Source organism: Danio aesculapii, chromosome 2 (assembly GCF_903798145.1).
Source record: "Danio aesculapii chromosome 2, fDanAes4.1, whole genome shotgun sequence".
NCBI lineage: Eukaryota > Metazoa > Chordata > Actinopteri > Cypriniformes > Danionidae > Danio > Danio aesculapii.
In genome coordinates, this window is record NC_079436.1 from 33,366,141 (window position 1) to 33,393,871 (window position 27,731).

The 27,731-nt window shown below is 35.0% G+C and overlaps 1 protein-coding gene across 1 annotated transcript; it reads left to right on the forward strand.

Annotated features, from left to right (window-relative positions):
* Positions 1-2,319: 2,319 nt before the first annotated feature.
* Positions 2,320-27,426, forward strand: kiss1ra (KISS1 receptor a). Its single transcript, XM_056467226.1, has 5 exons — positions 2,320-2,548; positions 4,582-4,706; positions 16,240-16,375; positions 21,854-22,092; positions 26,102-27,426. Exons 1-5 carry the CDS (start codon positions 2,323-2,325, stop codon positions 26,474-26,476), a joined length of 1,101 nt encoding a protein of 366 aa, XP_056323201.1. The 5' UTR covers positions 2,320-2,322; the 3' UTR covers positions 26,477-27,426.
* The last annotated feature ends 305 nt before the right edge of the window (positions 27,427-27,731 follow it).

A 27,731-nucleotide genomic window follows, 5' to 3' on the forward strand; every position in this document is an offset into this window, starting at 1 on the left:
ATTGACTTTCGTTGTTAGAAAAACACATACTGTTGATGTCAATGGTTACTGCCCAAAAGATGTCTAAACATAGTCGTCTTGGCTAAAACACGGCTAAATTTGGGTTGTCAGTGAAAATTTAATAGACGTCTAAGAATAGGCCAAAACTAGACTAGTCATCAAATAAACAGAAATGAATGACTACACATATAAAGTCTGTCTAATCTGCCTATTTGATGACTAGTCTAGTTTTGGGCTATTGTTAGATGTCTATTATATTTTCACTGACAGCACAAACTTACCATTGTTTTAGCTAAGCTGTCTATGTTTAGGTGTATATTAAACAACATTGTTTGCTGGGAGGTTTCAAGCTTTATTCAAAATCTTTTATTTTATGTTCAACAGAACAAAGAAAGTTCATCAGGTTTGGAACAAGTCAATGGTGTATACTGTAAATGATGACAGTATCTTTAGATTTGCAAAAAATATCCCTTTATCAGATCAAAAACTATGAGCAATTGTTGTAGAAGTATTGTTCATTTTTAGTTCATGTTAACTGAATTCATGTTTACTCTAAATTAGAGATGCACAAACTAGGGCCCGCAGGCCAAAGTTGGCCCTTGGTAACCTTAGATTTGGCCTGCCATCCCATTTGAGAAGAGAGGGAAAATGAGTGGGATGGTTTTGAGATTGTCAATTCAAATTTAATGCAACCCTTTAATGCAACCTTTTGTTCGTTTTGTTAAAAGCTACATGAAATTAAATGTTACAATTAAATGGATAATATAAATTCATCAGATTTTGTTTAAATGTGCACACTTTCAGCCGACAATGCAGAGACTTCAGTGAGCAAATTAATTGTTTGTAATTGTTTATGTTTTTATTGCAATAAGTTATCGTTTAAATTGTTATACTGCATTAGATAATACAGTTTAAAGTAATGTTTTCTATTTATTTTGAAATATTAGAAAATAAATGAGGAAATCAGCCATGGCAGCCTGATCTCACGAGAAAACGTAAGTATTTTACGTTTTGTCAGTTTAGTGGCTAATTCGTACGAATTCGCACGAGTTCAGTCGTACGAAATTGTACGATTTTAAAAAAGGAGGCGTGGCACCAAACCCCACCCCTAAACCCAACCGTCATTGGGGGATGAGCAAATCGTACGAATTAGATCGTATGAATTTATACGAATTAGCCACTAAATCAAAAAGTTACGAATTGCCGTGAGATTGTGTTATCCATGGTAACTACCTTCGGCCTACAGCTCTCAATGATGTTTGATTTGAGCACTTCATACGAAAAAGTTTGGGCACACCTGCTCTAAATGAAGTCTTGAAGTAAAATTTCACATTTTACTCCTAACCTATTCAGTGCAAAAGCATTTATTTTGTTAATATTTTAAATATATTGCACATATATTTGTTAATATTTCAAATATATACATTGCATTTTTGCAGTTTGTCAAATAATCAAATGTTAAATTATAATTAACCAATGTCAGCCGTGCATAAACAATAGAGATTTCGATCTCCAAGTCTTCATCAGTGCTCAGACGGACCCCTGTGCTCTTATCTGAGCAGCAACTGTGTGATTCAACCATGATTGGTGGGCTTATTCTCCAACACCTTAGGTCGGTCTGATTGAATTGCACATTCATAGTTTCAACATGCTTCGATTTGCACCAAAGAGCACACATATACACCATTTTCAAAGGATTAAAGTAACGGGAGCCCAACAAAGGACCCTATATAGCAATTTGCCTTGATGTGTATAGTGAACAGTCCCAAGAAGCAGTAATTGCATATGTCCATGCTGTGGCCAATAAGTTGTAGGTTAGAATTATATGTTGTGATAGACCAAATTGATCACTCTGATTGCAGAGGTTTTCGTATCTTTAGGCTGTGTATATTGCAGGGTAAATCACACATTTATATTTCCTCTCTCTGTGCACGGAGCAGTGGAATGAGAAAGAGAGAGAGACCTAAAATTGTTGCTAGGCGACCTGACATCAGTTCTTCATTCTACAATCATTGCGTAGCCCACGTGTGTAGAGATTCTCTATAAAGCCAATGGGAGCCAATCCACTCTGCCTTTGAGTGGATGCTGTTCGCAGGGCTCCTTTTTTAAAGAGCTGAAGAGAAGTCAAATTACGGGGATCGTCTCTTTTAAAAGACCCGTCAACCTGCGTAATTCTTAAGTGTGAGACTTATGAACGCACAACACCAGATTCAGATAAAGATCAAGTTTTGTGGATTAGTGGGCATGAGGATTTTGTCACTGGAGGAATAAAAAAAGACACTTTTTTTGTATTGTTTGTAAGTTTTTTGTCAATCTGAAATCATGTTTTCTGGTGAAGACTGGAATTCTAGTGAGCTTCTGAATGGCTCTTTCAGAAACTCTTCTATGGAGGATTCGGAGGACGGGGAGCACCCGTTCCTGACAGATGCATGGCTGGTGCCGCTCTTTTTCTCTCTCATCATGCTAGTGGGGCTGATCGGAAACTCACTGGTGATTTATGTCATCTCCAAACACAGACAGATGAGGACAGCTACTAACTTTTACATTGGTGAGCCAAACCTTTTACTAAATCACAATCTTTTATTTTGAAAATAACATTAAGAACAATATTTAAAAAAAAAATGTTGGAAAAAAGACCAAAATAAAAAATTTATAATATTTAATAAAAGGAAACTTTTAAAAACATTTTTTTCAATGTTTTTATAGTTTCTTTTGTGCATTATTATTATTTTTAATCATATTATTAATTATTTTTAATCATATTAACTATAAATTAACTGTTTAATTAGTATTCTAACTGATTTTATATGTTTTTAGTAAATGCTTTTATGCCTATGAAGCACTTTGAGGTTCTTTTTATGTATGAAAGGTGCCATACATTCATTTACATTAATGGTCACACTTTACAATAATGTTTTTACTAATATGAACGCTACTTGTAGAGCATTTATTAATCATGTTAATTAATCATTATTAATCATTTATTAATTAATTATTTTGAATTAAATCAACATTTACTAATGCCTTATATAAATCCTAATCCATGCTTGTTAACAGTTAGATAATGCACTGATTCAACATGACTTAACTGTATTTTAATTAACTAACATTAACAATCATGAACAAATACAGTAATTAATGTACTGCTCAGTGCTTGTTTATCACTGAAAACATTATGTCAGCAAAATTGTTGCAAAGAATTTTTTATGTGTTGAATTTAAACAAATTAAATTTAGTAATGTTCAACTTGATTTGTTCATTTAAATTCAGCTCAAATAAATTTACAACCACTTAACTTAAAAAAAATTGGTAAATTCATGGAATCATCTTTTGTGATGTTAGTAAAAACATTAACTAACATTAATATATACAACCTTATTGTAAAGTGTTACCATATTATCAGTATTAATATTAATAAACTATTAGTACTATTAAACTAATTATTAGCATTTTATCTTTCTTGTTTTCAGTGAGTTTCTATGTTCAGACAGTACACTGAGTTCAGTCTAAATTTGCACAAGTACTGCGGTGACAGAAATAAATTGTGCTTTAACTTCTAATGACTAAATATGATGGATTAGCCACAGGATGTTGTGCCGACATGTAATTGTATGAATTATTGCATTCCCTTAAGGAACACTGCACAAGGACCTCTTAAGAAAGATTGCACGGTTAGGAAATGTCATGAAATTGGAACTGAACTTGAATGACTTACTACTAGAAAAAAAAAATCTCTGAAATTATTTTTTAGTGTTTAAGTTGGATTGCATTTTATTCTATTTGTACTTTTAGTTGTTTTTTGCATACAGTGATTTTTTGATGAGCATGACAGAGAATGAAGTCAAATTAAAGGGATAGTTCACCCAAAAATTTAATTCGGCCATTATTTAAACACCCTTGACTTGACCATACCAGCATTTTTTTTAGTTCTGTTGAACCCAAAAAAATAGATACTTTGAAAAATGCTGCCTCACAGAAAGAATGTCACTGGTTCGATTCCTGGATAGGTCAGTTGTCACTTCTGTGTGGAGTTTGCGGGCAGTTTTTAATCCAAAGACATGCGTGTATATTGAATAAACTATATTGGCTGTAATGTATGTGTGTGAATGAGTATGTATGGATGTTTCCCAGTACTGGATCGCAGCTGAAAGGGCATCTCCTGTGTAAAACATATGCTGGATAAGTTGGCGGTTCATTCCGCTGTGGCGACCCCTGATGAATGAAGCGACTAGCCGAAGAAAAATGAATGAATGAATGAAAACCTGTATCATTAACAAAAAAAATCATGTCTCAATGGTTATATGCTCCAACATGCTTCAAAATGTCTTCTTTTGTGTTCAACAGAACAATCGTGAGTAAATGATAGGAGAAGTGCTATTTTTGGGTGAACTATCCCTTTAACATTCTGTAGCTCAATCTGATTTTCCAGGTTTCTGCTTCTAGTTTATTCACTTTATTTCATGCACTGCATATCTACCTGCATTTTATCTCACACCCCCATAAGATAACAGTGATACGCACACCTCACATCACACAATCAAAATAAATGATTGTTTTTTACATGTATATTTAATTCCTCAGCTAACTTGGCTGCCACCGACATCATTTTCCTGCTGTGCTGTGTGCCGTTCACTGCCACCCTCTACCCTCTGCCCGGCTGGATATTTGGGGACTTCATGTGCAAATTTGTTGCTTTTCTCCAACAGGTAAGAACAGAACCTCAGGGAACAAAAGTGCACAAGAAGCGTCTTTTCAAAATAAGATACTGTATGCCTATGCTGTGTCATCTAAGAATGGTTTGGAGTACAAAACCAGTGACTGCAAGTGGAAATTATAGGAGGAATAAATATGCAAAGATCAATGCCGATAGGATTCTGCACTTCAATAATGAATCCAACAGCGGCACTCAGCACCAATAAATGGATTTGTACATTGATTAGGATCTAACACTCACGGTTTTAGTTACATCTATGGTACAGTGATGCCAGATCATGTTTTCACGTGTGGCTCATTTGATGCATTTGTTGGAGAACTTGGTGTTTTTGTTTTTCATTATATTACATTACATTGTATTACTATCATATGCAAGTGACCACACCAATCATGCTCAGATCCTTATCAAAACAATGGATGTGAGGACACCTGAAATAGGTGGTCTGGGCCTGATTGAAAACCTGGTTGAGGTGAGAAAGCAATCCAACCCAATGAACCAAAGAACCGTGCAGTACAGCAATTCATAATGGGAAATGAGTTGTACAAAATAAGGCTTCTCTGTGCATAGCAGGAATTCTGTCCCAATGGAGCATTGATTTCCACTTTAACACATACACAGATACAGTACAACTGTGGAAAAAAAATAGGAGACCACCTTTTTCTGGATTTTAGGATTTATATATATTTTAAAATATTTTTTTTAATATATTTTTGTTTTATTATTTTAACAACTGGTGATATTTTTTTCCAAAATTTAAATAAAAAATATTGCAATTTATAGCATTTATTTTTTATAAAATAATGCAAATGTGTATTTAGACACGTTTCAATAGATTTTAAAACAACACATTAGCAATGTTTTAACCTCAGAAAACTTAAGAAAACCATATTTGACTGAATAAGCCTGATGCTCTGGTTTTTAAACTGGTTTTTAGACTGGTTTTTTAAAAAAATGTATATTTTTATTACATGTCTTAATACTGAAGACATATCAGACCTTTATCAAATAAAGTAATTATTACCATCTATCTAAAACCCATTCCTAATAAATACAAGAAATCCTGAAACAGAATTTTCAAGTGGTCTCTTATTTTCCATAGCTGTTTTTATATGTGTTTGTGTGCATTTGTGCTATAGAGTATGCGCATGTCATTACAGCTCCAGATAAAGCCACAATAAGCCTGCAGAGCAAGCTTGTCAGTCCATCTTGATGGATTATGCAGGTTCACTCTCAGCAATGACAGGACAGTTTACTCATATGTATGTGCATATTACTCATATGTACTTGCATAAACACATTTTGCTGTGTTTTGAAATGTTGCAATGAGAAAATGAACCAAAGCAAGAAGCAAATGTCCCTGTACAAATGCCAATGAGCCAATCTGAAACACTTGACAAATATATGCACACTGTGACATCACTTTATGCTGATAAAATGAATTTCTCATATTAATTAACATGCATGACCAAATGTTTACCTTCTCCAGTGCAGAAGTAATTGGGTTTTGTGGCACTACATTGTTAAAACATTTGCTCATATACTTTCATTCATACATTTTCCTTTGGTTAAGTCCCTTTCATCATCAGGGGTTGCCACAGTGGAATAAGTGGATGCCCTTCCAGTGGATGCCCTTCCAGTATGGGAAACCGCCATACACACTCATTCGCACACATACTGTACACTATGGCCAATTTCATTCATTTATTTTCTTTTTAGCTAGTCCCTTTATTAATCAGGGGTTGCCACAGCGGAATGAACCACCAACTTATCCAGCATATGTTTTACGCAGTGGATGCTCTTACAGCTGCAACCCATCACTGGGAAAACTACGGCTAATTTACTTTATTCAATTCACTAATACCACATGTCTTTGGACTGTGGAGGAAACCAGAGCATCCACACATATATGCCAACTGACCCAGCCGGGACTTGAACCAGTGACCTTGCTGTGAGGTGACAGTGCTAACCACTGAGCCAACGTGTCGCCTGCTCATATACTTAAATAAATAAATAAAAATAAATAAAAACTAAAAACTGATATCTCTTGAATGGTCTATAAATTGAATAGCTCCTTTAGTATATGTAGTGATATTTCCTTATATTTCACAATCAAAACATGCCAGACAAACATGTTCTGACCATTTGGCTGAGATAATGTGTTTCTGGGTCTTTCATTAAACAAATAAATATTAAAAAACAGAACAAAAAATACCTGATCTAAAAACATAACTATTCACACAATATCCACTAGTGGTCGTAACGTACAGTATTGTTTTCTGTTGAACATTTTTAGCAGTTCCATGCACAATGTGTTATGCAGCTCACCTCCGTTATGTGACTTGTGTAACAAATGTTGCGATAAGAAATGTAATGGCTGCTTCTGTAAACACCTTTTTATCTTGCATTTGCTTTTGGAACCACTATTGGTTCACATCAGAAAGTGACACATTATTTTCCTAAATGATTGAGCATTCAGGGCCACTCTCCAGACATTTCATTTCCGTACTGCCAGGATACATACAATAATCAATGTGATAAAACTCTGCTAGACTCACATTCATGTGATTAAACGAAACATTTATTTTATTTTTTATATATATTATTTTTATTGTCAATCATTGGACATTCAGTGTTGTACAAGTGATATAATTCACTGAACATATCCAATGAGCCTGGTTTGGTGACATTCTTTCACTCTTTTCATCTTTTTTTACACTAAAACCTTCAGATAAACACTGAATAATTTCTAATTATATCCAAGAGAATAACAAGATATTATGGTTAAACTACTTTAAAAGGATAGTTCACTCATGAATAAAAATTAACCCCATATAGTCACTGTGATATTGATCCAATATTACCAAATATACTTTTTTTCGACCACAAAAGTAATGCAAAGCAAATGTACAAGACATGGTATCATGCAACAAGTCTTGAGGCATATAGTTTGCAAAAATTTAGATTAGAAAACATCTCAATTAGATTTTTGGCCTCCCAAACATCACAAATACTAAAACACAAACACAGAGCACAAACACAAAGCTTCCTACACCACAGATTACCCAACACAATCTCACGGCAATTCGTAACTTTTTGATTTAGTGGCTAATTCGTACGAATTCGTAAGATCTAATTCGTACAATTTAGTACGATTTGCTCATCCGCCAATGACAGTTGGGTTTAGGGGTGGGGTTAGGTGCCACGCCTCCTTTTTAAAAATCGTACAATTTCGTACGACTGAACTCGTTAGCCACTAAACTGTCAAAACATAAAATACTTACATTTTCTCGTGAGATCAGGCTGGATAACCAACCCACCACTCTAGACATACAATCTACTTCATGGTCATTTATTCAGTATAGTAAAAGCAGACGGTATAGATTTCTTAAAATTTTTTAGTTTTTGCTGTGGGTACTCTGTATCATCTGCCAGAAGGAAGCTTTTCAAATTCATAATAAAGTGGATGAGTTGAGTCCTGAACTATCTGTGAGGCTTTCCATCTTGTCTGGTTTATATACAGTTCCACAAGCTGCTTCTGGGGGTCCATTATGATCTTACTAGACATATTAACAAAGTAACTGGGATTAAAAGATCTGTTCAGCTCACTGTGATCATCAAGAATGAGTTTTACAAGTTTACAATGTTTTTAAAAGTGCGTGTTTGTAATAAAGACAGCAAAACCACTACGTAATTCATCACCACAATGGCATAGTGTCAGTGCAATTATAAAAGAAGATGTTTCAGTCCCGGTTTTTAGACTTAAATTTTGTACATTAACATAGCGGATCTCCATACAGCAGTGTATATTAGTGTGTATCCTGTCACATTTGCTGTGCAAAAACATTGCAAACCTAACGTGTGTGTGTGAGAGCAAATAAACAAATATGACAAAGTTCCTACTATAGGGGAGATCTGCTTCATTCTTGTCTGTCATTGTGCTGCTTATGTGTGAGACACAGCAGGAGAAGGCTACACCCATCAGAGCAATCTCTACGAGAGGGTGCTCGCTGCAGAGCCACTTGGTTGGAGCTTACCTCCAATGAAGGGGAGCTTGAACTCCAGCCGTCTATAAGCTGTTTTAATGCATACATCTACCCCAACCCCCAGTGACATCACTTGTAGACGATCACTTGCTAGAGATCAGCTCTGCCCATATGGCTTTGCAGTGAGTACCACTTAGTCTCTATTGGCCCGTTTCCACTGAGTGGTACGTTACGATTGGGTGCGCTTTTATGGCAGTTTCTACTGTTAAAAGGCGTACCGAACTGAACTGCACCGTCCTTTTTTTTGGCACCCTTTCGAAAGGGTACCAAACACGAGAAAGGGTACCAAAAGGTGGAGCAACACGCGCAGCTGAACGCTGATTGGTTATAGAGATATGTCACGAGCTTGTGGAGCTAGCCAGAATGAAAACAAAGGAACTGCCATGTTTTAAATACACAGCCGAGACATTACATCGTAATACTATATGCATATAATAACAAAGTCCCTTTAAGGCAAGTCATTTCACTCGGCGGCCATCTTTGAAACGCCTCTTGGGCAGTATGCTCGGGCATTCTGTTTGAATGAGGAAACATTAAATTCTACAAAACTACTTGCCAAGCTTACGATTACATTTCATATTACGAATAACCAATAAAATTAAACAACAGTTGTTTATTTAGTTTAATTTCTAAATGTTCGTATCACACAAAATCTGCAGAAACTCACGTCTGGTCCGAGCCCCTCTCCAGGAGAATTGTCATTCTATAACTGATTGGCTACTGTACTAGAAGGCGGGCTTTATTCACCATATAGTGATCGCAGATTGGCTCCTGTACTAGAAGGGTGGGGCTTCATTCGCCACATTGACACTTTTCCCCATTCAAAAGTATACGAGTGACACGTCTTGTGTATTACAATCTTTGATAATAACGAGCCATGGATGACCCGAGCTCAAACAAACCTTGTCATTGTCTTGCAGCCACAAAACCAAGAGGAACAAAATCTGCCGTGTCGTGTTGTTGTTTTACGATGCCATCTAAAAGGGCGAGCGGTTTTCGCTTTCTCCAGGGAGCTCGCGATTACGTCTATATTTGATATAACGAACTTCTTGAGCTGATGATAATAACGTGTGCAATTTTTGAAGTATCTCCAACATCTGATCCTTTCAGAAAAGAAAAGGACAAACGCGAGAGTAAAGCCTGACAAAACACAGGAGCAAATTGTTTCAGCAACCTGAATCATGAACAAACTGCCATGTTTACCATCGCCTTTTATGAACCTTTTTGCCTTTTATCATCGGACTATTATGAACTCGGAATGATGGAATTACTCTCTAACAGAGGTTACATGTGCTAGTGAAGATTACAGATACAGATGGGAGGTTTGCACTGACTGTTGCATGTTGTTTTTTAACCCAAATAAGGACTAAATGGATACTGTGTGTAAATTTTCTGTAATTGATAACATATCAGAGACTGTATGTGTTCATATATGTTGCATTTATTTATTTATCTTATTTATATAATTACAGACGTTACAGTTGGCTATTTCGCACTGTCATTGATCTGCAGTTATAATCTAATTATGTTCATAGAAAGGTTAGTAATAAACATTTATACACAAGTATTTATGTGTATAAAGCATCTGTTTTGTGAGAAGTGCTTCTCATATGATATGTGAACGACCCCTACAGCTTTACTGTAGACATTTATTCGAGCGAAAATGACGTAGACTGAAACTTCGGCGAAAATTCTGTCCTACACCACGCCCACCAAAAGGGTACCCTTGGTAGTGGAAACACAAGCCTGATAAAGGTGACCAGTACCAACCCGTACCACATCGTACTGTACCAGTCAGTGGAAATGCACAATAAGGCTCTGACATGCATGTGGGAATGGTGGGTGGGGAGAATCCGCTCATTTGCATTAAAGGCACAGGCAGCAAAAACAGCTATAATGTCCCAACAGCTCAAATTTTCATACAAAAAGGTACATTACATAACCTGATGGGTATTTTGAGCTGAAACTTTACAGACACATTCTGGAGACACAAAAGTCTGAAATCTTGAAAAAGGGGTAAAATAAGTGCCCTTAAAGTTAACATTGGGATGACATGAAGGGATTGTGTGGAACCCAGCATTTTTTACAGTGTATGCAGCTCTTCTATGAAACTATGTTAGAATACTCTTAAAATAAGAATAAAAACAGACTTACAAATTGGACTGTTTAGCCACAGCAGGCACTGCAACTCCACCACAGACTGACCTGGGTGCAAACTCCATTGTCTCTAGAGACACAAGGATGCCTATGATAATGAAACCTTTATTTTTAAATAATATTTCACTCCACACGTTCAGAAAAAGCACATACTGTAAATTCACACTTCAATTTTTGTGTGGAAAACTTTCTCTTTGACTTCCTTTTCCCCTCCTTCTTAAACTGTATTTTTTGTGTTCAAAAAAGAAGAAAAAAATCCATTTATTTTTCATTTTGGCTTTTTGGGCATAGTATCCTTTTAAAACGGTAGCCTAGCTTGACAGGCAACAGCTCCAAAGCTTTTCCAACAACAGTGGAAGGTTTCTCTGCAGCAAAACATAAAAGACTACAATCCTCTGTGAATGCAAACAGTTCCATTTTTAACACCCATAGAATATACATCAGAAGAAAAAATACTGAATCACTGAATACACATGCTCTAAGGAAAATGACGATTTTGTTTAAAAATATATTTCTACATTTCAGTGTACATGCAGGATCAACTTGTTTTTGTGTGTCGTTTCAACATTATGATTCACCTCTCATTTCGTGTAGATAATAGAAGATGTGAGTCAATCTTCATTCACTGCCTCATGAGAGACTGCGTCATCCAGTTGGGGAAAGTAGGACACATATGTTTAACAAAAGTGAGCATTAAAACATAAAAATAAAAGAAAGAGAGTAAAACAAAGGGATATTCAGCCTTCAAACATACTGTATGACTAGTTATTCATCTCAACTTCAATACTTTAAAGTTAATTCGCTTTGCATTGTGAGACAAAAAGAGAAGAAAAAAAATTCTATTCTTCATTTGCAAGTCTTCATATATTAGTTGCTTTGGTACCACTTTACAATAAGATTGTACAGTAAGATTGTAGTTATTAATGCATTAGTTTACATTAATTAACAACGAACAACAAATCTGTTAAGCATTACTTAATCTTTGTTAATGTTAAGCAAATGTTGTTATGCATTATGCATTAGTTAATGCATTAGTTAACATGAACTAATGGTGAACAATGAAATTTGATTGAATAATATTTGTTAACATTAAGTTAACATTCTAATGTATCTCTACATTAACAGCTTAATGTTTACAGTACTTGAACTAATGTATTCTAAGTGGATTAGATGACACGATCTAACAATGAACAACACATTTACTGTATTCAGCAATATTAAATCTTTGTTAATTTAAACTTGCAAATATAATTTGTCAGTTTGTTTTAATTCATTAGTTAACATGAACATATAGGGAACAAATTGTGTTTTATAGTTACTGCAACTTATGCTGAGTTCAGACTGCATGATTTTCAGAGTAGTCGTGTCACAGATGTTTTCACACTGCATGACTATCTGGCGTAGCGTTTCATCGCTGCTGTGTTTACACTGTAAGTTGGATCGGCGACAGGGGGTTTCACACTGCATGATTTCAAAATAGGAATAATCGTCGACAACTTTGTCTTGGTACGCAAACTACATTTCTCACAACCATACACAAGCGAGAAGTGACATGGAAACATGTGAGGTCACGTAGTATATCTTTTGTTATTAACTACATAATGAGAGAGAAGCCTTTGGTGGGGTAGAAAATGCACTTATTTTACTGACCTGGCTTTTGAAGTGAATTAGCAATTTCTCTTCAACATTTTTCTTTTTCAACCCGTTTTCGGTATTGCTCAGATGACACATCAAACAGACACATAACTTCTTCCCCAACCTTCCGCTAACCTGCAGATACCTGTACTAGTAGATGCTGCTCTTTCATTGGTTGTAGGTAATCGCAGATGTTATTTTCAATCCGAACACATTTCACAGGGCATGATTTAAATCGCCGACAGCTCCAGATACTTAGCATGCCAAATATCCCATGGGTGTCAGCAACTCAGGGGCGATTCTCTCCTATCACGCCTTTAGTTCATCCTGTGTGATTATTACTTGCGAGAACGAGCACCGATTTGCTAGTTATTTCAGGCATTTTTCGGGAATTTTTCAAAACCTGTCGATGAGTCAAAAATCTGGGCTAAAATCATGCAGTCTGAATAAATTTAATTACCGCAAAGTATTTTTTTTTCATTTTTCTGCAACTTAATTTCTCTAATTGCCTTATCTTATTTTTTTTTAAATAGTTGCCTCAACTTAATATTTCTATTACTGAAACATATATTGTTTACTTTTTTTACTGCAACTTTTTTTTAACAATAATTTTAGTTGACGCAAGTTTCTACTTCTCATATCTTAATTGTTCTAGTTTTCATAACAATTTTTTAGTTGATGGAACATTCCCAACGTTTTCATTTTCAAGTTTTTTCAAGTTGCCGCAACTGAATTTTTCCAGTTTTCATAACTTAATTTTTTTTAGTTGACACAACTTAAAGGTTCTGTGAAGTGCTTTAAAATGTGGATTTTTATTCGATGTTTGAAGTAATCTTAAAAATGCAAAAAGGGTGTGATATAGATTAGCTCCTCCCCTTTAAAAAAACAGCCAATAGCATTTTGTTTTTATTACTGCTCGGCCAGTGAGAGTGGTTAGCTCAAGCCTAACAACTGAAAAGCAAATGACAAGGTGGAGGGGCATGTCAGATACTAGAGAGCATTTGATTGGTCAAGATTTGATGATAAACTGAAGTATGAAATGACGTGAAAAAAAATGTTGATCCATTTAGACCGAAGTGACAAACTTTTACGTTTATATCAGTTTTATATCTTCTATCTATATATATCCTTGAAAACTACTGATACTAACATCTAAAAATGTTATTTTAATTTCACTGATGTTTTGAAGTTAACAATAAGAAACATTATGTTATGCTAAACAAATTCATTGGCCACCATTAGCATGTTAACTAATGCACTCACACATTTATGTATGACTGGTTAACATTTACAAAGATTAAAGGTGCAGTGTGTTAGTTTAACACCCAGTGGTTGAACTAGGTATTGCAATCCAGAATCAAATCAAAAGCAAGTGCAGGTTGCCAGATTGACGTGAGTGTGCCTGACTATCGAGCCTAAACGTTGATTTAAGGATAATTTAAATCGTGTTCTAAATAAAAGCAACGGCACATGATAGAAGAAATATTTTTCATATTAAAAGGAGTTTTGTCCTAACCAATACCTGAAATTGATATTTTAGAAACGGCTTCTATTTGTTGTAGATAGAAAACAGAAAACTTGATAACATGATCATCTCAGGTACACCACATGTGCTTTATTCAGTGTTAAATGCTAACAATGTGAGTTTGAATGCCATTTTACATGACATTTGCCATACTACAGAAAGTAGCAGTAGATAGTTCACCTCAGATCTTGAAAATAAAATAAAGCATTTGAAATTGAATTTTAGAACTGAAATAATATACATAGTGATTCAGCATCTACATTAAATAATGTAAAAGAGGTTTAATATGTATTAATTAGACTGTAAACTTTACCATTTCGTGAGTGAGTGCACTACTCTGGGCTTCTGAATGGCTGTCAGTGTTGGGTAAGCTACTTGAAAAATGTTGTGAGCTAAGCTATTAGCTACACTACTTAAATGTAGCTTAACTACACTAAAAGCTACACCCTGGTAAATGTAGCAAGCTAAGCTAAAAGCATGTATAATAAAGGGAAATAATTATAAAGAAGCATTAAATTACAATAACTTACATATTGTAGTATCATTAATAACTATCATGAAATAATAGTAATTATCGTAGTATACTTTAGCCTTTACTGTAAACCGACCAGAGCAAGAGGTGGCAGTAACGCACCAAAAAGTTTGTTGTCAATCATCATAAAACAGGAAGAATAAGAAATCGTCATTCTCGCCATCATATGGATTAACCTTCATCGGCTAGACACCGGCCTCACAGCTCCGTGAATGTTGGTGCTGTCACTTATTGATCTGTGATCGGTAAATGTAGCTTGTGTGGATGCTACTGCGCTACCTGACTAAAAAAATTGCTTTGCTACTGAAAAGCTATTGGATTTATAAAGTAGCGACGCTACCGCCACGCTACTGAGAAATGTAGTTAAGCTAGCTACTGCCCAACAGCCAAATTGCTTATCACTGTAAATTTTGTCATGTAGCGTGTTGTTAGGACATTAGGGTTACAATGTAACCTGCTCAGCTAATGTTCAAGTTTGTAATATTTATGTTATTTGCTAATTATTAACAACCTCATGTGGAACTCTGAATCTTCGTCTCATTTCGGGGGCTGCTACTGTCCACCGGAGGTCGCATTTCAGTCACAGACGCATACTTTAAAAGCCTTTCTGAATGAATGAAATATGTTGTTTTCCACCAGGGCAACCCGTGGTGCTGGAATATAATTGGCTAAACTGGCATTGGGAGGGTTAAAGAGACCAAAACAAAGACAGTGTTCCAGCACATAACTCACATTTTCAAAGCAGAATATCTGACTTCACCATTGTTTTTCAGATAAACAAGAATGTTCAGTTGTGCTTCTTAATTATCTGCAAACATATTATGGTACTTATTATGGTTGCTTTAGAAGAGTCAAAAACTTACACACAGCACCTTTAAGTAATGCTAAAGACATGTGTTGTTCATCGTTCATTGTTCACCATTAGTATGCTAACTAATGCATTAACTAACATAAACTAATACAACCTTATTGTAAAGTATTACTTTTGTATTAAATTGCAGTATGAATGAACAGCTAACTCTCATTTATAATTGCTGTAGGAGGGAGATTAAATGCATAAATTCATCAGTGGCTTTTGTCTTTCCTAATTCTGTATTCTGTATTCTTTATATTTGGTCCAAATGCAGCTGTGAGGCTTATCATGTCGAACACACCAGTCTCCTCAGATTGAGGCCAAGCACACCTTTTTTTTTTCTTCTTTTATCATTAGCTACTTCACACAAAAGATGATGGGATGGAACAGTTCTTTGTTCACACCTGTTGCATCAAAGAGCGCAGGGATAGTTAGGCTTGCATAAAAATGTGGTTGACTTTATTCTCTAAAGCCTCTCCTCCTACCTGATTCTTTCAATTAAAGATGAGCAATCAGGCACTTCAGTTCAATTAATTCACCAGACAAAACCACAAATGAATGGGGCTGTTTTCTTTTTTTCAGTCTCAAATTAATTCAAAATGCAATGAGCTAAAGACTGGTCCGTATTGAAAGGCTTTATGCAGATGTCTTTGATGTGCTAGATTTTAGATTAATTAAATCCAATGTTTCTGTTTACCCTGGTGCCCTGAAGCGTGTCTGTCTTGCATGTGCTGATAATGATATGAATGGATGATAACAATAAGGTTTGCTGATGTGTAGGTGACGGTACAGGCGACGTGCATCACTCTCACGGCCATGAGTGGAGACCGATGCTATGTGACTGTGTATCCTCTCAAATCCCTGCACCATCGCACCCCTCGTGTGGCTATGATTGTTAGCATATGTATATGGATTGGTAAGTCGTTTAGTACATTACATACAACAAACAGAAACAACCATGAAGTCACTAAAGAATTTAGTTTCTATCTGACATTTTTGTCAGTGTTGACTTTTTCACTTGGTGAATGCTGATTTACATTATATAAAGGGGGTGTTCATAAAACTAAATCCTTCTAAATTTAAATCCTTTATGTCACATGTCATGAATTTAAATGAGATTTTATGACAACTGTCATTGAGTGCTATTCCCTCAGTTGTCATTTTAAATGTAAAAGTGATATTGTTTGAGATGTATTTGTTATGACAACTTGACATTACCATGACAACATAGCTAAATCTGTCATAAATATGATTATCATGAGACCATTGAACTTTACATTTCTTAGATTTTACAAGATGAAGCTTTATATTGTTAACTGAAAATGTATATCTGCAAAAGACAATGTGGGGATCATCAAGGATCAAGGTGGGAGGTGGGGATCATCCTTAAATATGAACTAAATCAGCATTAACTGTCGACACACTGTTACAACACTAGACCCTGTGTCATTTACAGTTGAAGTGAGAATAATTAGCCCCCTGAATTATAAGCCCCCTGTTTATTTTTTCCTCAATTTCTGTTTAACAGAGAGAAGATTTTTTCAACAAATTTTTATACATAATATTTTTAATAGCACATTTCTAATAACTGATTTATTTTATCCTTGCCATGATGACAGTGAATAATATTATACAAATAAAATGGTTTTTAAAAAATAAAAGCGGCTTTTATTATAGCCGAAATAAAACAAATAAGACTTTCTCCAGAAGAAAAAATATTATCGGACATACTGTGAAAATTTCCTTGCTTTGTTAAACATCATTTGGGAAATATTTAAAAAAGAGAAGAAGAAAAAAAAAATCAAAGGGGGTTTAATAATTCTGACTTCAAATGTATATCTAATTGAAAATTTGACCCAATATTGAATTCATCCATATTTGACAGCTGGATTAAAACAACCCAAGATTTTTAAACTACAGTCTTATATTGTAAAACAAATATATACAATCTAAATAAACTGTTAATGTTTCTTGAAAATGATTGCTTCTATTTGCAAGAAAAAGATTTTTGTCAATTTACAAATTTAAGAGAATTTTGTTTTTAAAAGTACCAAGAATACATTATATTAAAAATATATTTTGAATGTCTGTAGTTTTTGTGCATGAAAGATACTTATTTCGCATTTGATTGTTGGTATGCAAAAACATTGAAACTCTATACCTCAAAACTGTACCGATAGAACCATATAATTCCAAAAAGGTTATAATGTTATATTAACATCAACTCAGGTGATGCTTTCCCTGTATTTATAACCAACACCAGATTGTATTCTCTGTGAGACAGCAATAATTGCTTCACTTTAAAAATGTAAATCCAACTTAATCACTACCCTCAGGATCTGCTGTTGATTACCTAAGAAACAAATTAGTGTAATAACCCAAAACATGTTTACAGTATTACACATTTAATTATATGGGGCAAATTTAAAATTGAATGTGTTTAAATTTGAACACAGTTTTGAATATAAAGCTGTTTTTCACATTAAACACATTCTATATGTTAGATCTAAATACAAGATTTTAAAAAATAACTATTTTAAAAAAATTATAGTCACTGTGTCTTAGTCACAGGGATGTGCAAGTTGTTACAAGCCTTAAAAATAAGCCCTAGAACTGTATATGTTTACATTTGAAATGATGTGGTGTGTGTGCCTGGCCCATAGACACTCTATTCATTATATCATTGTTTACCATTTTTGCCTTGATCTCTTTAGAATTAGTATGCTATGGATGTCTATGGGTGTTGGCACACATATTAATATTTCAAGCTGTATATGTGACAAACCCAAGTATTTTCTGTATTTTTGGTATTTTGCACAGGGAGGCGACAGAAATTGATTGATCAAATATAAAATACATTTTAATCTTATATTTATCGAGCTTCTTGTTATACTTAAAATTAGTATGTAATCATAGTAAAGGTTCGATTTTTTACAGTAATATAGGAACCATACAGGAAAAATGGTTAACCATTTTAACAGGTAGCATTTACTATATAATTTTTAGTCTTTAATTGTTTACAGTGCTCAGCATAATTGAGTACACCCCATTTTGAAAATGAATATTTTCATCCATTTCTCAGTGAATATAGTCAATGTATTTAGGTGCATTTAAACAACAAAACAGATTTATTAAACAGATATATTTATTAAAACAATATTTTAGTCACCAAACATAGAAATTGAAAGATAATACAATTTAACTCAAGCAAAATATTTAAAAAAAATAAAATAAAAAAAATACAAACTACAAATGTCAACTTCATTTTTCTTTTTTTCTTTTTTTTTTTTTTTTTGCTTCTCTTGATTTTTTCCTCATTTTTAAATTTATATTTAATATTTTCTTTAACATATACATTTAGGTGTACTAATTTTTGGACTGGTATCGTAAGATATTTTGTTAGATAAGTGTCAGATTTGGCTTGAGTACTACTCTAATGTATATGCACAAATATAATATTGTATAGCTTGCTATTAAAAATATGAATTTAAAAGATAAATTTGTGATGGGTGTACTTATATATGCTGAGAATGCCTTCTTTACCATTTTTCCTTGATCTCTTTAAAATTAGTAAGCTATGGATGTCTATGAGTGTTGGCACACATATCACTGCTTCATGCTGTATATGTGACAAAACCAAGTATTTTCTGTATTTTTGGTATTTTGCATAGGGAGTTCACAGATATTGTTAGAAATTAATCAAAAGTGAAATATATTTTAATCTTATATTTATCAAGCTTCTTGTTATAATTAAAAATTAATATGTAATCATAATAAAGATTTGATTTTTTTCTGGGAATATCCTGTAGGAACCATACAGGAAAAAAATAGGTAGCCATTTTAACAGGTAGTATTTACTATATCATTTTTAGTCTTAAATTATATACAGGGGCATAGCAATATAAACGGGGTGGACAGGGGGATACGTCCTCCTCACTTTTAGAGCCAGACCATTCAGAAACAGGTGATTAATAATTATATGAACGTAAACTTTTGGATCTCATTAAGCTGTACCCCCCACTTTAAAAATGTCTGCTACGCCCCTGAATTTATATATATATATATATACATATATATATATATATATATATATATATATATATATATATATATATATATATATATATATATATATATATATATATATGAGCAATATCATACTCGTAGCAGTGTGATATGGCTGTATATCGGCACAGGTGGGAGGCGTGCTTAGTATCCCACCAGTGACGATGTACAGCCATATCACACTACTATGAGAGTGATGTTGCGTTTATATAACAGTTCAATAGCATAATCAGGTATATAAAAAAGAAAATCAAACACGGAGAGGCAGTGTTGGGCAAGCTACCTGAAAAATGTAGTGAGCTAAGCTATTAGCTACACTACTTAGAATGTAGCTTGACTACAATAAAAGCTACACCCTGGGAAATGTAGCAAGCTAAGCTAAAAGCTACTGTGCAAAAGTAGCTTAGCTAAATTTAAGCTATTTTTTGCAATATTCAGTTTTTAAATCGAAGCAACTTAAATTATCATTCATTTCTTAGTGATCACTAAAACTGTCAATAAATCATGAGGCAGAAATGTTTAGTTCAGTTGTTTACTGTAAATAATATTGTACCAAACAGAAACTAATTATAGTTATATATCTAGTATCTAGAATATATATATAACTCCTCTCCCTCAGTCATCTTTCCATTAAGCAAGTTTCTCATGTCAGCCCAATGATTGTTTGGCTACGTCACCGACCAGAGCGAGAGGTGGCAGTAACGCACCAAAAAGTTTTTTGTCAACCACCGTAAAACAGGAAGAATAAGAAATCGTAATTCTCTGCATCATATGGATTTACCTTCATCGGCTAGACACCGGCCTCACAGCTCCGTGAATGTTGGTGCTGTCACTTATTGATCTGCGATCGGTAAATGTAGCTTGTGTGACCAACCCAAAATACATACATTCTTGATATCTGAGTCCCATCTCATAATCAATACACTACAATATTAAGGTATAAATACAGAACTACAACATACAAAAGAGAGAGATCGACTTAGAATGTCTCTTACTAATGATTTGATCAGCTGTAGTTAGAAATTACAGTTTTTCTGTTCTAAGAGCTTATTATGAGGTCTCCGTCACCAACACATCATCAATGGCCAACGTGCTGCCTCTCAGAAATGATTAATATTAAAAACAGGCACTATCCTTATAAAAAAAACAGCACAATTGCAATCTAAATAACTACATTTTCAACTAAAAAAGCCTCAAAAGTACATTATGTTGTCCAACAGCAGCAATATTTGAGTGTCTTTTTTGACACTTGAGTGCTTGGCGGAATAATATACAAGGGTGAAGGCGTGAATGATTAACAGACTAAAAATGCTACAGTAAACGCGACCTGATAAAATGATTCATAGTTTTTCCAATATGGTGAATAACTGTAAAAGGTCAAACCTTACATTTATTATATAAAACACTTTTTTTGCATTTCTTAAACTGTGATTCTGTGCACCTTGTCTATATTATTAAACTCCTTGGCTTGTGGAAGAAGCTGCTAGTGATTAACTTTGATTCATAATTTTTTATTTCTCATTTCCAAGTTCATCAGTCTATTATAAAGCTACAATAAGACAAATATTGGCACTACAGATGGTATTGTTAACATTAAATCAGTTTATTCAATTTCACTCTAAATGTAACTTTTGTTGCAACACAGGCTCATTGTGAATATGTAGCCCCATATACATTTCCGGAGAGCGTGAATTATGAAACCAGAGGTACGTATGGCTGCATTTTGTCTTAAAAATGAGCTCTATGGGGCGGTATGATGCCACCAAAAGCTTCTGTTTCTTTTTGCACTATCAGCTGACCAGCTTTTCCGCTGTTACCAGTTTGCCCAGTGGTTCGCTGCATACGATTGCTTTTGAAAACACTGTCGGTTGGGTTTAGGAAAGCGGATGAGTGGGGTTATTGGTCGGTCAGTGGGGACAGCAGCCTCTGGTGGATTTACGTAAGAAGAGCAGGCACAAATGAGAAATTTAGGATCTGAAAAAGTGTACACAGTGGCCTCTGGTGGGTTTGCAAAAACATATTTCGCGCATTACAGATATGTATACAGGGGTACGTTTTCATAATGAGCCTGGGTTGTTTTTTTTACTATGCATAAAAGTTGTCCTAAAGGACAGTTTAGACAAATAAAATGTTACTTTTACACTGAAGACTTCATGTAAATGCTTTCACAAAAAAATCAAGTTCCACATTAAAGCTTTTAAACACTTTCCTTGCAAGTCCATGACAGTATCCACATGCACTTAATGCCAGAATACTCCTTTATATTTAAAGTATTAATGAAGTGAAGAAGCATTAAAATTGATCAGCTTCCCTTCTCTTATGCAAATAGGTTCCTTCATCCTTTCCATACCAATCTTCCTGTACCAGAGGCTTGAAGACGGCTATTGGTATGGACCAAGAAAATACTGCATGGAAAGGTTTCCATCAAAGACCCATGAGAAAGCTTTCATCCTCTATCAGTTCATAGCTGTGTATCTACTGCCTGTCATTACCATCTCTTTCTGTTATTCCTTCATGTTGAAAAGAGTGGGACAGGCTTCGGTGGAACCAGTGGATAACAACCATCAGGTAAGACCGCAGATAACAACCATCAGTGATGACACCCTGCTGAACGGATATACTGTAAAGGGCTGTGTGTGCTTTAATCTATAATTCAGGTGTATATGCTCCCAAGAGATATTAAGTATCTTGGTTTCTTTTATACTGTTCTAGAAAGACAGATAAGTTAGTAACGTTATTTAAGCAGGCAGATAAAATTAAGGTCCCACTTTATTTTGATGGTCCGTTTGTGAATTTAAGTTAAATTGCCTCTACATGCCAACTAATTCTCATTTGATTATAAGTAGACTGTTGGGTTGGGGTTAGGGTTAATGTACGTCAGTTTAATGTCTGTTGAAGGAGCAGTATCAACAGATATGAAGCAGACAGTCTACTAATACTCAAATGGACCATCAAAATAATGTTACCAAAATAAAATAAAGCAGACAGCAAATAGACTTTTTTGTGTAACATTAGCAGCACATTAGCTGTTTAATAGCATAGTCTAGCCAAGGTTAATGATGTCTGAGAGCATTACTGTATGTGTTTGACATTAAGATCAATACTGAAAATATATCAATAGGCCCTGTATAATTCACTCATTTTCTCCAGTCAATTTAGGGTTCAAACAAATGCCGAAATGAATCCAAAATTTTACTTGCCATTGTGCAGCATTTATTTTTCACAAAGTGACAGTGGGGCAGATAGTCTGCTGTGCATGAGTTAAGGCAAGAGATTATTAACATTAGGGCTGGTTGATTATAGGCGGGAAAAATCATAATTACAATTATTTAAAACAATTGTGAGTGCACCATATGAGCAAAACATTTTAGGCTGATTATTTAAAGATTTTTTCTGTAAATAAGGTTGCTATAACACCTATACATCTTAGAGATCATGAAAAGTCACAATTCTCAATACCACAGCAGAATGGGAAACTAAATATGTAATGAATTCTGACCCTACCATCTGAATGTTGCAGCAGAAATTGAGACTCATCAGACCAGACAACATTTTTCCAATCTTCTATTGTCCAATTTTGGTGAGCCTGTGTGAATTGTAGCCTCAGTTTCCTGTTCTTAGCTGACAGGTGTGGCACCCGGTGCGGTCTTCTGCGGCTGTAGCCCATCCGCCTCAAGGTTTGGCTTGTTTGTTCAGAGATGCTCTTCGGCATACCTCAGTTGTAACGAGTGGTGATTTGAGTTACTGTTGCCTTTCTAACAGCTTAAACTAGTCTGGCCATTCTCCTCTGACCTCTGGCATCAACAAGGCATTTGTGCCCACAGAACTGAGCTCACTGGATATTTTCTCTTTTTCTGACCATTCTCTGTAAACCCATGAGATGGTTGTGCGTGAAAATCCCAGTAGATCAGCAGTTTCTGAAATACTTTAACCAACCGGTCTGGCACCAACAACCATGCCACGTTTAAAGTCACTTATATCACCTTTGTTCCCCATTCTGATGCTTAGTTTGAACTGCAGGAGATCGTCTTGACCTTGTCTACATGCCTAAATGCCTTGATTTGCTGACATGTGATTGGCTCATTAAACATTTGCAATAATGAGCAGTTGGACAGGTGTACCTAATAAAGTGGCTAATGAGTGTATATTTTTTTTAAATGTGCGACACTTCTGCTTCATTACCAGCTATATGCAGAATAACAAATGATCCAATTCTTTGTGCCCAACCAGTGTGCTAATATGATAATGAATTCAAATATAATATTGGTTTACAGTTTGAAGTTACCAAACAATCCTTTCGTAATGCTAAAAAGAACAGATGTGTAAAACAGTTTAAACGAAAAGCCTCACACATTCAATTTACAATTTTAAATTTATAGATTTGTCAGACATTTTTATCTAAAGTGATTTACATTGTATTGAACACACTTTGTTCTTGCTTTCCCTTGAAATAGAACCCACTGCCTTAGCATTGCTAGAGCACAAAGTGCATACTGTACCTAATTAAATTACGTTATTATACTTAAATAATTATGTATTATGAACATAAAAGGAAATGTATGTTAACTTTTATAAATACAGTACATCTCCTTCACATCGAGTCACCTGTACTTCATAATTTGCAAGCAGTAGCAAAAATTCTTTTTTTTTTTATATAAAATTTTTTTCAGTATTTTTCTATTATTTGCACTGTCATTTGAACCTTTTTGACAAGAGATCCATTCACTGTCAATGTGAAACCATCTCACAGCATGATGCAGCCACCAGCACACTTTGCTGTAGATATACTGCTTTTTGAGACGTAGGCAGAGCTATCTTTGCCACACATTCTCTTTGAAATTCAGCCTAAAAGCTCCTAAAAGCTCTTTTTTATCTGAGAAAAAAAAATATTATTTTTCCCACATTGCAGTTGAGTGACCTCTCTCTTACTCACAGTTCCTGAGTCATCATACTGCAATAGTTTACACGTCTTTTTTTCTTGAAGTAAGTTTTGAGGAGTTCTATTGTGGTTAGAGGTGATATTTAACTCTTTATAATTAAACCTGCAGTGATCTCTGTGGAAATAACTTGGAGTTTGTTTTGTACCCTTTTCTCCTAATGGATGTTCTTTTGTCTCATTATCTTCTTTGTCATCTTATCTTCAATTTTAATCTTTTGCATAAGTCTGCACGGTTCATTTCCACAGCTGACAGATTTACTACATGAATAATGACTTTTAATAATGAATTTATTTATTAATTCAGGAGATTTACAACAAATCGTGTTATATTTGGTACAGAAAAAACTGCATGGGTTGCATGGTGGCTCAGTGGTTAGCACTGTCGCCTCACAGCAAGAAGGTCGCTGGTTCAGTGCCAGCTGGGCCAGTTGGCATTTCTCTGTGGAGTTTGCATGTTCTCCCCGTGTTGGTGTGGGTTTTCTCCGGGTGCTCACAGTCCAATGTGTGTGTGTGAATGAGAGTGTGTATGGGTGTTTCCCAGTACTGGGTTGCGGCTGGAAGGGCATCCACAGTGTAAAATATTTGCCGGAATAGTTGGCGGTTCATTCCGCTTTAGCAACCTCTGAAACAGAGACTAAGCCGAAGGAAAATGAATGAATGAATGAATAAAACTGCATGGCTAACTAGACAAACTTTTGCAAAATGAAAATTGCAGTTTTAATTTAAGAGTCATTAAGAAACAGTCGCAAATAAGAATTTAAATTCAAATATTGAAAACATTTTCATTATAAAAGAGATTAGTTGAAGTCTTTTAAAATTCTTAAAATAACTACTAGACAGAATAAAAGTCTAATTTCTTGTCTTGTCAACATCACAAAGAACTTCACACTTTGGTATGAATACTTTTGCAAAATTCTGTGAAATGAACATACTTATTCTCATGAGAAACCCTTTATTTTGATGGTCCATTTGAGTATTAGTAGATTGTCTGCTTCATATCTGTTGATACTGCTCCTTTAACAGACATTTAACTCACCATAATAAACTTTGCAAGTACAGTCAACTTACAATAACCCTAACCCAACAGTCTACTTATACTCTAATAAGAATTAGTTGGCATGTAGATGCAATGTAACTTAAATTCAACAAACGGATCATCAAAATAAAGTGTGACCTTCTTATGTACTTACAATATATATAAGATTAAAAAAATGTCTTGCTGACAGACAGGTGAGTTAAATATAGTGGTTGAATATAATAATGTAAAAAGAAAATTAATTAGTATTTTGGTACTATACCAAAATTCTTAAATGCGCTCTTTCGCTCTCACACACGACAAGCATGCATCTAGACGAGCACATTCATACACAAACACACCTTTTATACATGACAAAAACTCTGGAAAACCGAAAACTACTGCCTTTTTTGCTCTGCAGCCTGCATGCACTCTCGTGTAACCACCTCAGAGGATATTGGGGGACGCGAGTCACTGGAATTGTTATTTTTGGAATCACAAGCAGAAAATTATAGGGAACCCCTAATATAGACATAGGAATTTAACAGAGTCACTGATCAGTTAAGTGTACTTATCAGACCCATTTTCTCACTATAATCTCAATAAACTCTTGTTTATTTCAGGTCCACCTTCTGTCAGAGAGAACCATCTCCATCCGGAGCAAGATTTCCAAAATGGTAGTGGTCATAGTTGTCCTCTTCACAATCTGCTGGGGTCCCATTCAAATCTTTGTCCTGTTCCAATCGTTCTATCCCAACTTCAAAGCCAACTACGCAACATATAAGATCAAAACGTGGGCCAACTGCATGTCCTATGCCAACTCCTCTATCAACCCCATTGTCTACGGTTTTATGGGCGCCAGCTTCCGCAAGTCTTTCAGGAAGACCTTTCCCTTCCTCTTCAGACACAAAGTGCGGGACAGCAGTGTGGCCTCCCGCACAGCCAATGCAGAAATCAAATTTGTAGCGACAGAGGAAAGCAACACTGAGAGGAAATGAGAAAACTGTGAATTCATGCCAACTGTCTGGCTGCTGAAGCCCCTTCATTAACAAGGGTAATATTCAGTTCACTGAGCCATGACAAATATTTAAATGTGATGCAAAAGAGCATTTAGAGGACAAAGAACAGCAAAAGCACACATGAATCAGAATTACAACTGCGTTAAAACTATAATTTGATATTTACATCCTTTGAGCAACCAACTCTTTTTGGTGCCCCTGCTGTGCGCATTTGTAGCTTTGCCTTTCAAAAGTTGCACACGGAAAGCTCATTTTCCAGGGCGTTGAGTTCGACATTGGGGAACCAAACGGATGTTCTGCCAGCGGAGAGATGTGTAGGAGCTTGCCTGAGAGGATGTTGACTAAATCAAACATGGCAACTGTTGACTCATCTATTGTGTTTGACATATACACGACACCTCCCTGTACACACTTCCTCATGAAACGAGCACTCCAAAACACTCTTCATCGGCTGTATTTATATCTCAACAATCTGCAGCATGGCTTGACCTGAAAAGGTGTAATCAAAAGCTACAGACACTCTCAAAACGCACCACTTCTCAAGACCAAATTACTGCTGTTCACTGCCCAGAATGATATATTTTATGCTGCAACTGTCAGCAAAAGTACTGAGATTATCATACTGTTGGAAAAACTGAGGACTGGCAAACATGTGCCAATGGAATTGAGGATGACAGGGTTATTATGATATTAAGACTTATGATAACAATATGATATTATTTTGATATTCAAGTGATACATGAAAGGTTTTGAGGATTGAAAACTAAATGCGACTTAAGGGGTGCAACTTTTATTTAAAGAGCCATTAACATTGAACATGTTTTTATTGCAAGAGCCAGGGTAGTGGAACACTGTAAAAAATGCAGGGTTCCACACAATTCATTCATGTTGTCCCAACACAAATGGATTAAGTTAACACATTTAACAAATTTATGTGGATTGAACATAAAAAATAAGCTGTCCCAATGAAATCTCAAGAACTGTGTTGTTTCAGCTCGTTTTAATTAAGTAGTTTGAACAAGTAAAATATATATATATTTTGAGTAAATGAAGAAAAAAAAAGGCCAAAGGTCTAGAGATACCATTTAATTTTTTTGCGTGGCTATATTCGCAATTTTTAGTCAGTGTATAACTAAAAGTTTTCCCCGACTTCATATGTTGATTTTTCCAGGATGTTTGTGTTAGGGAAAAATTAGCCTCCTAAAAAATGGAACCAGTTAAACTGTTCAGAATA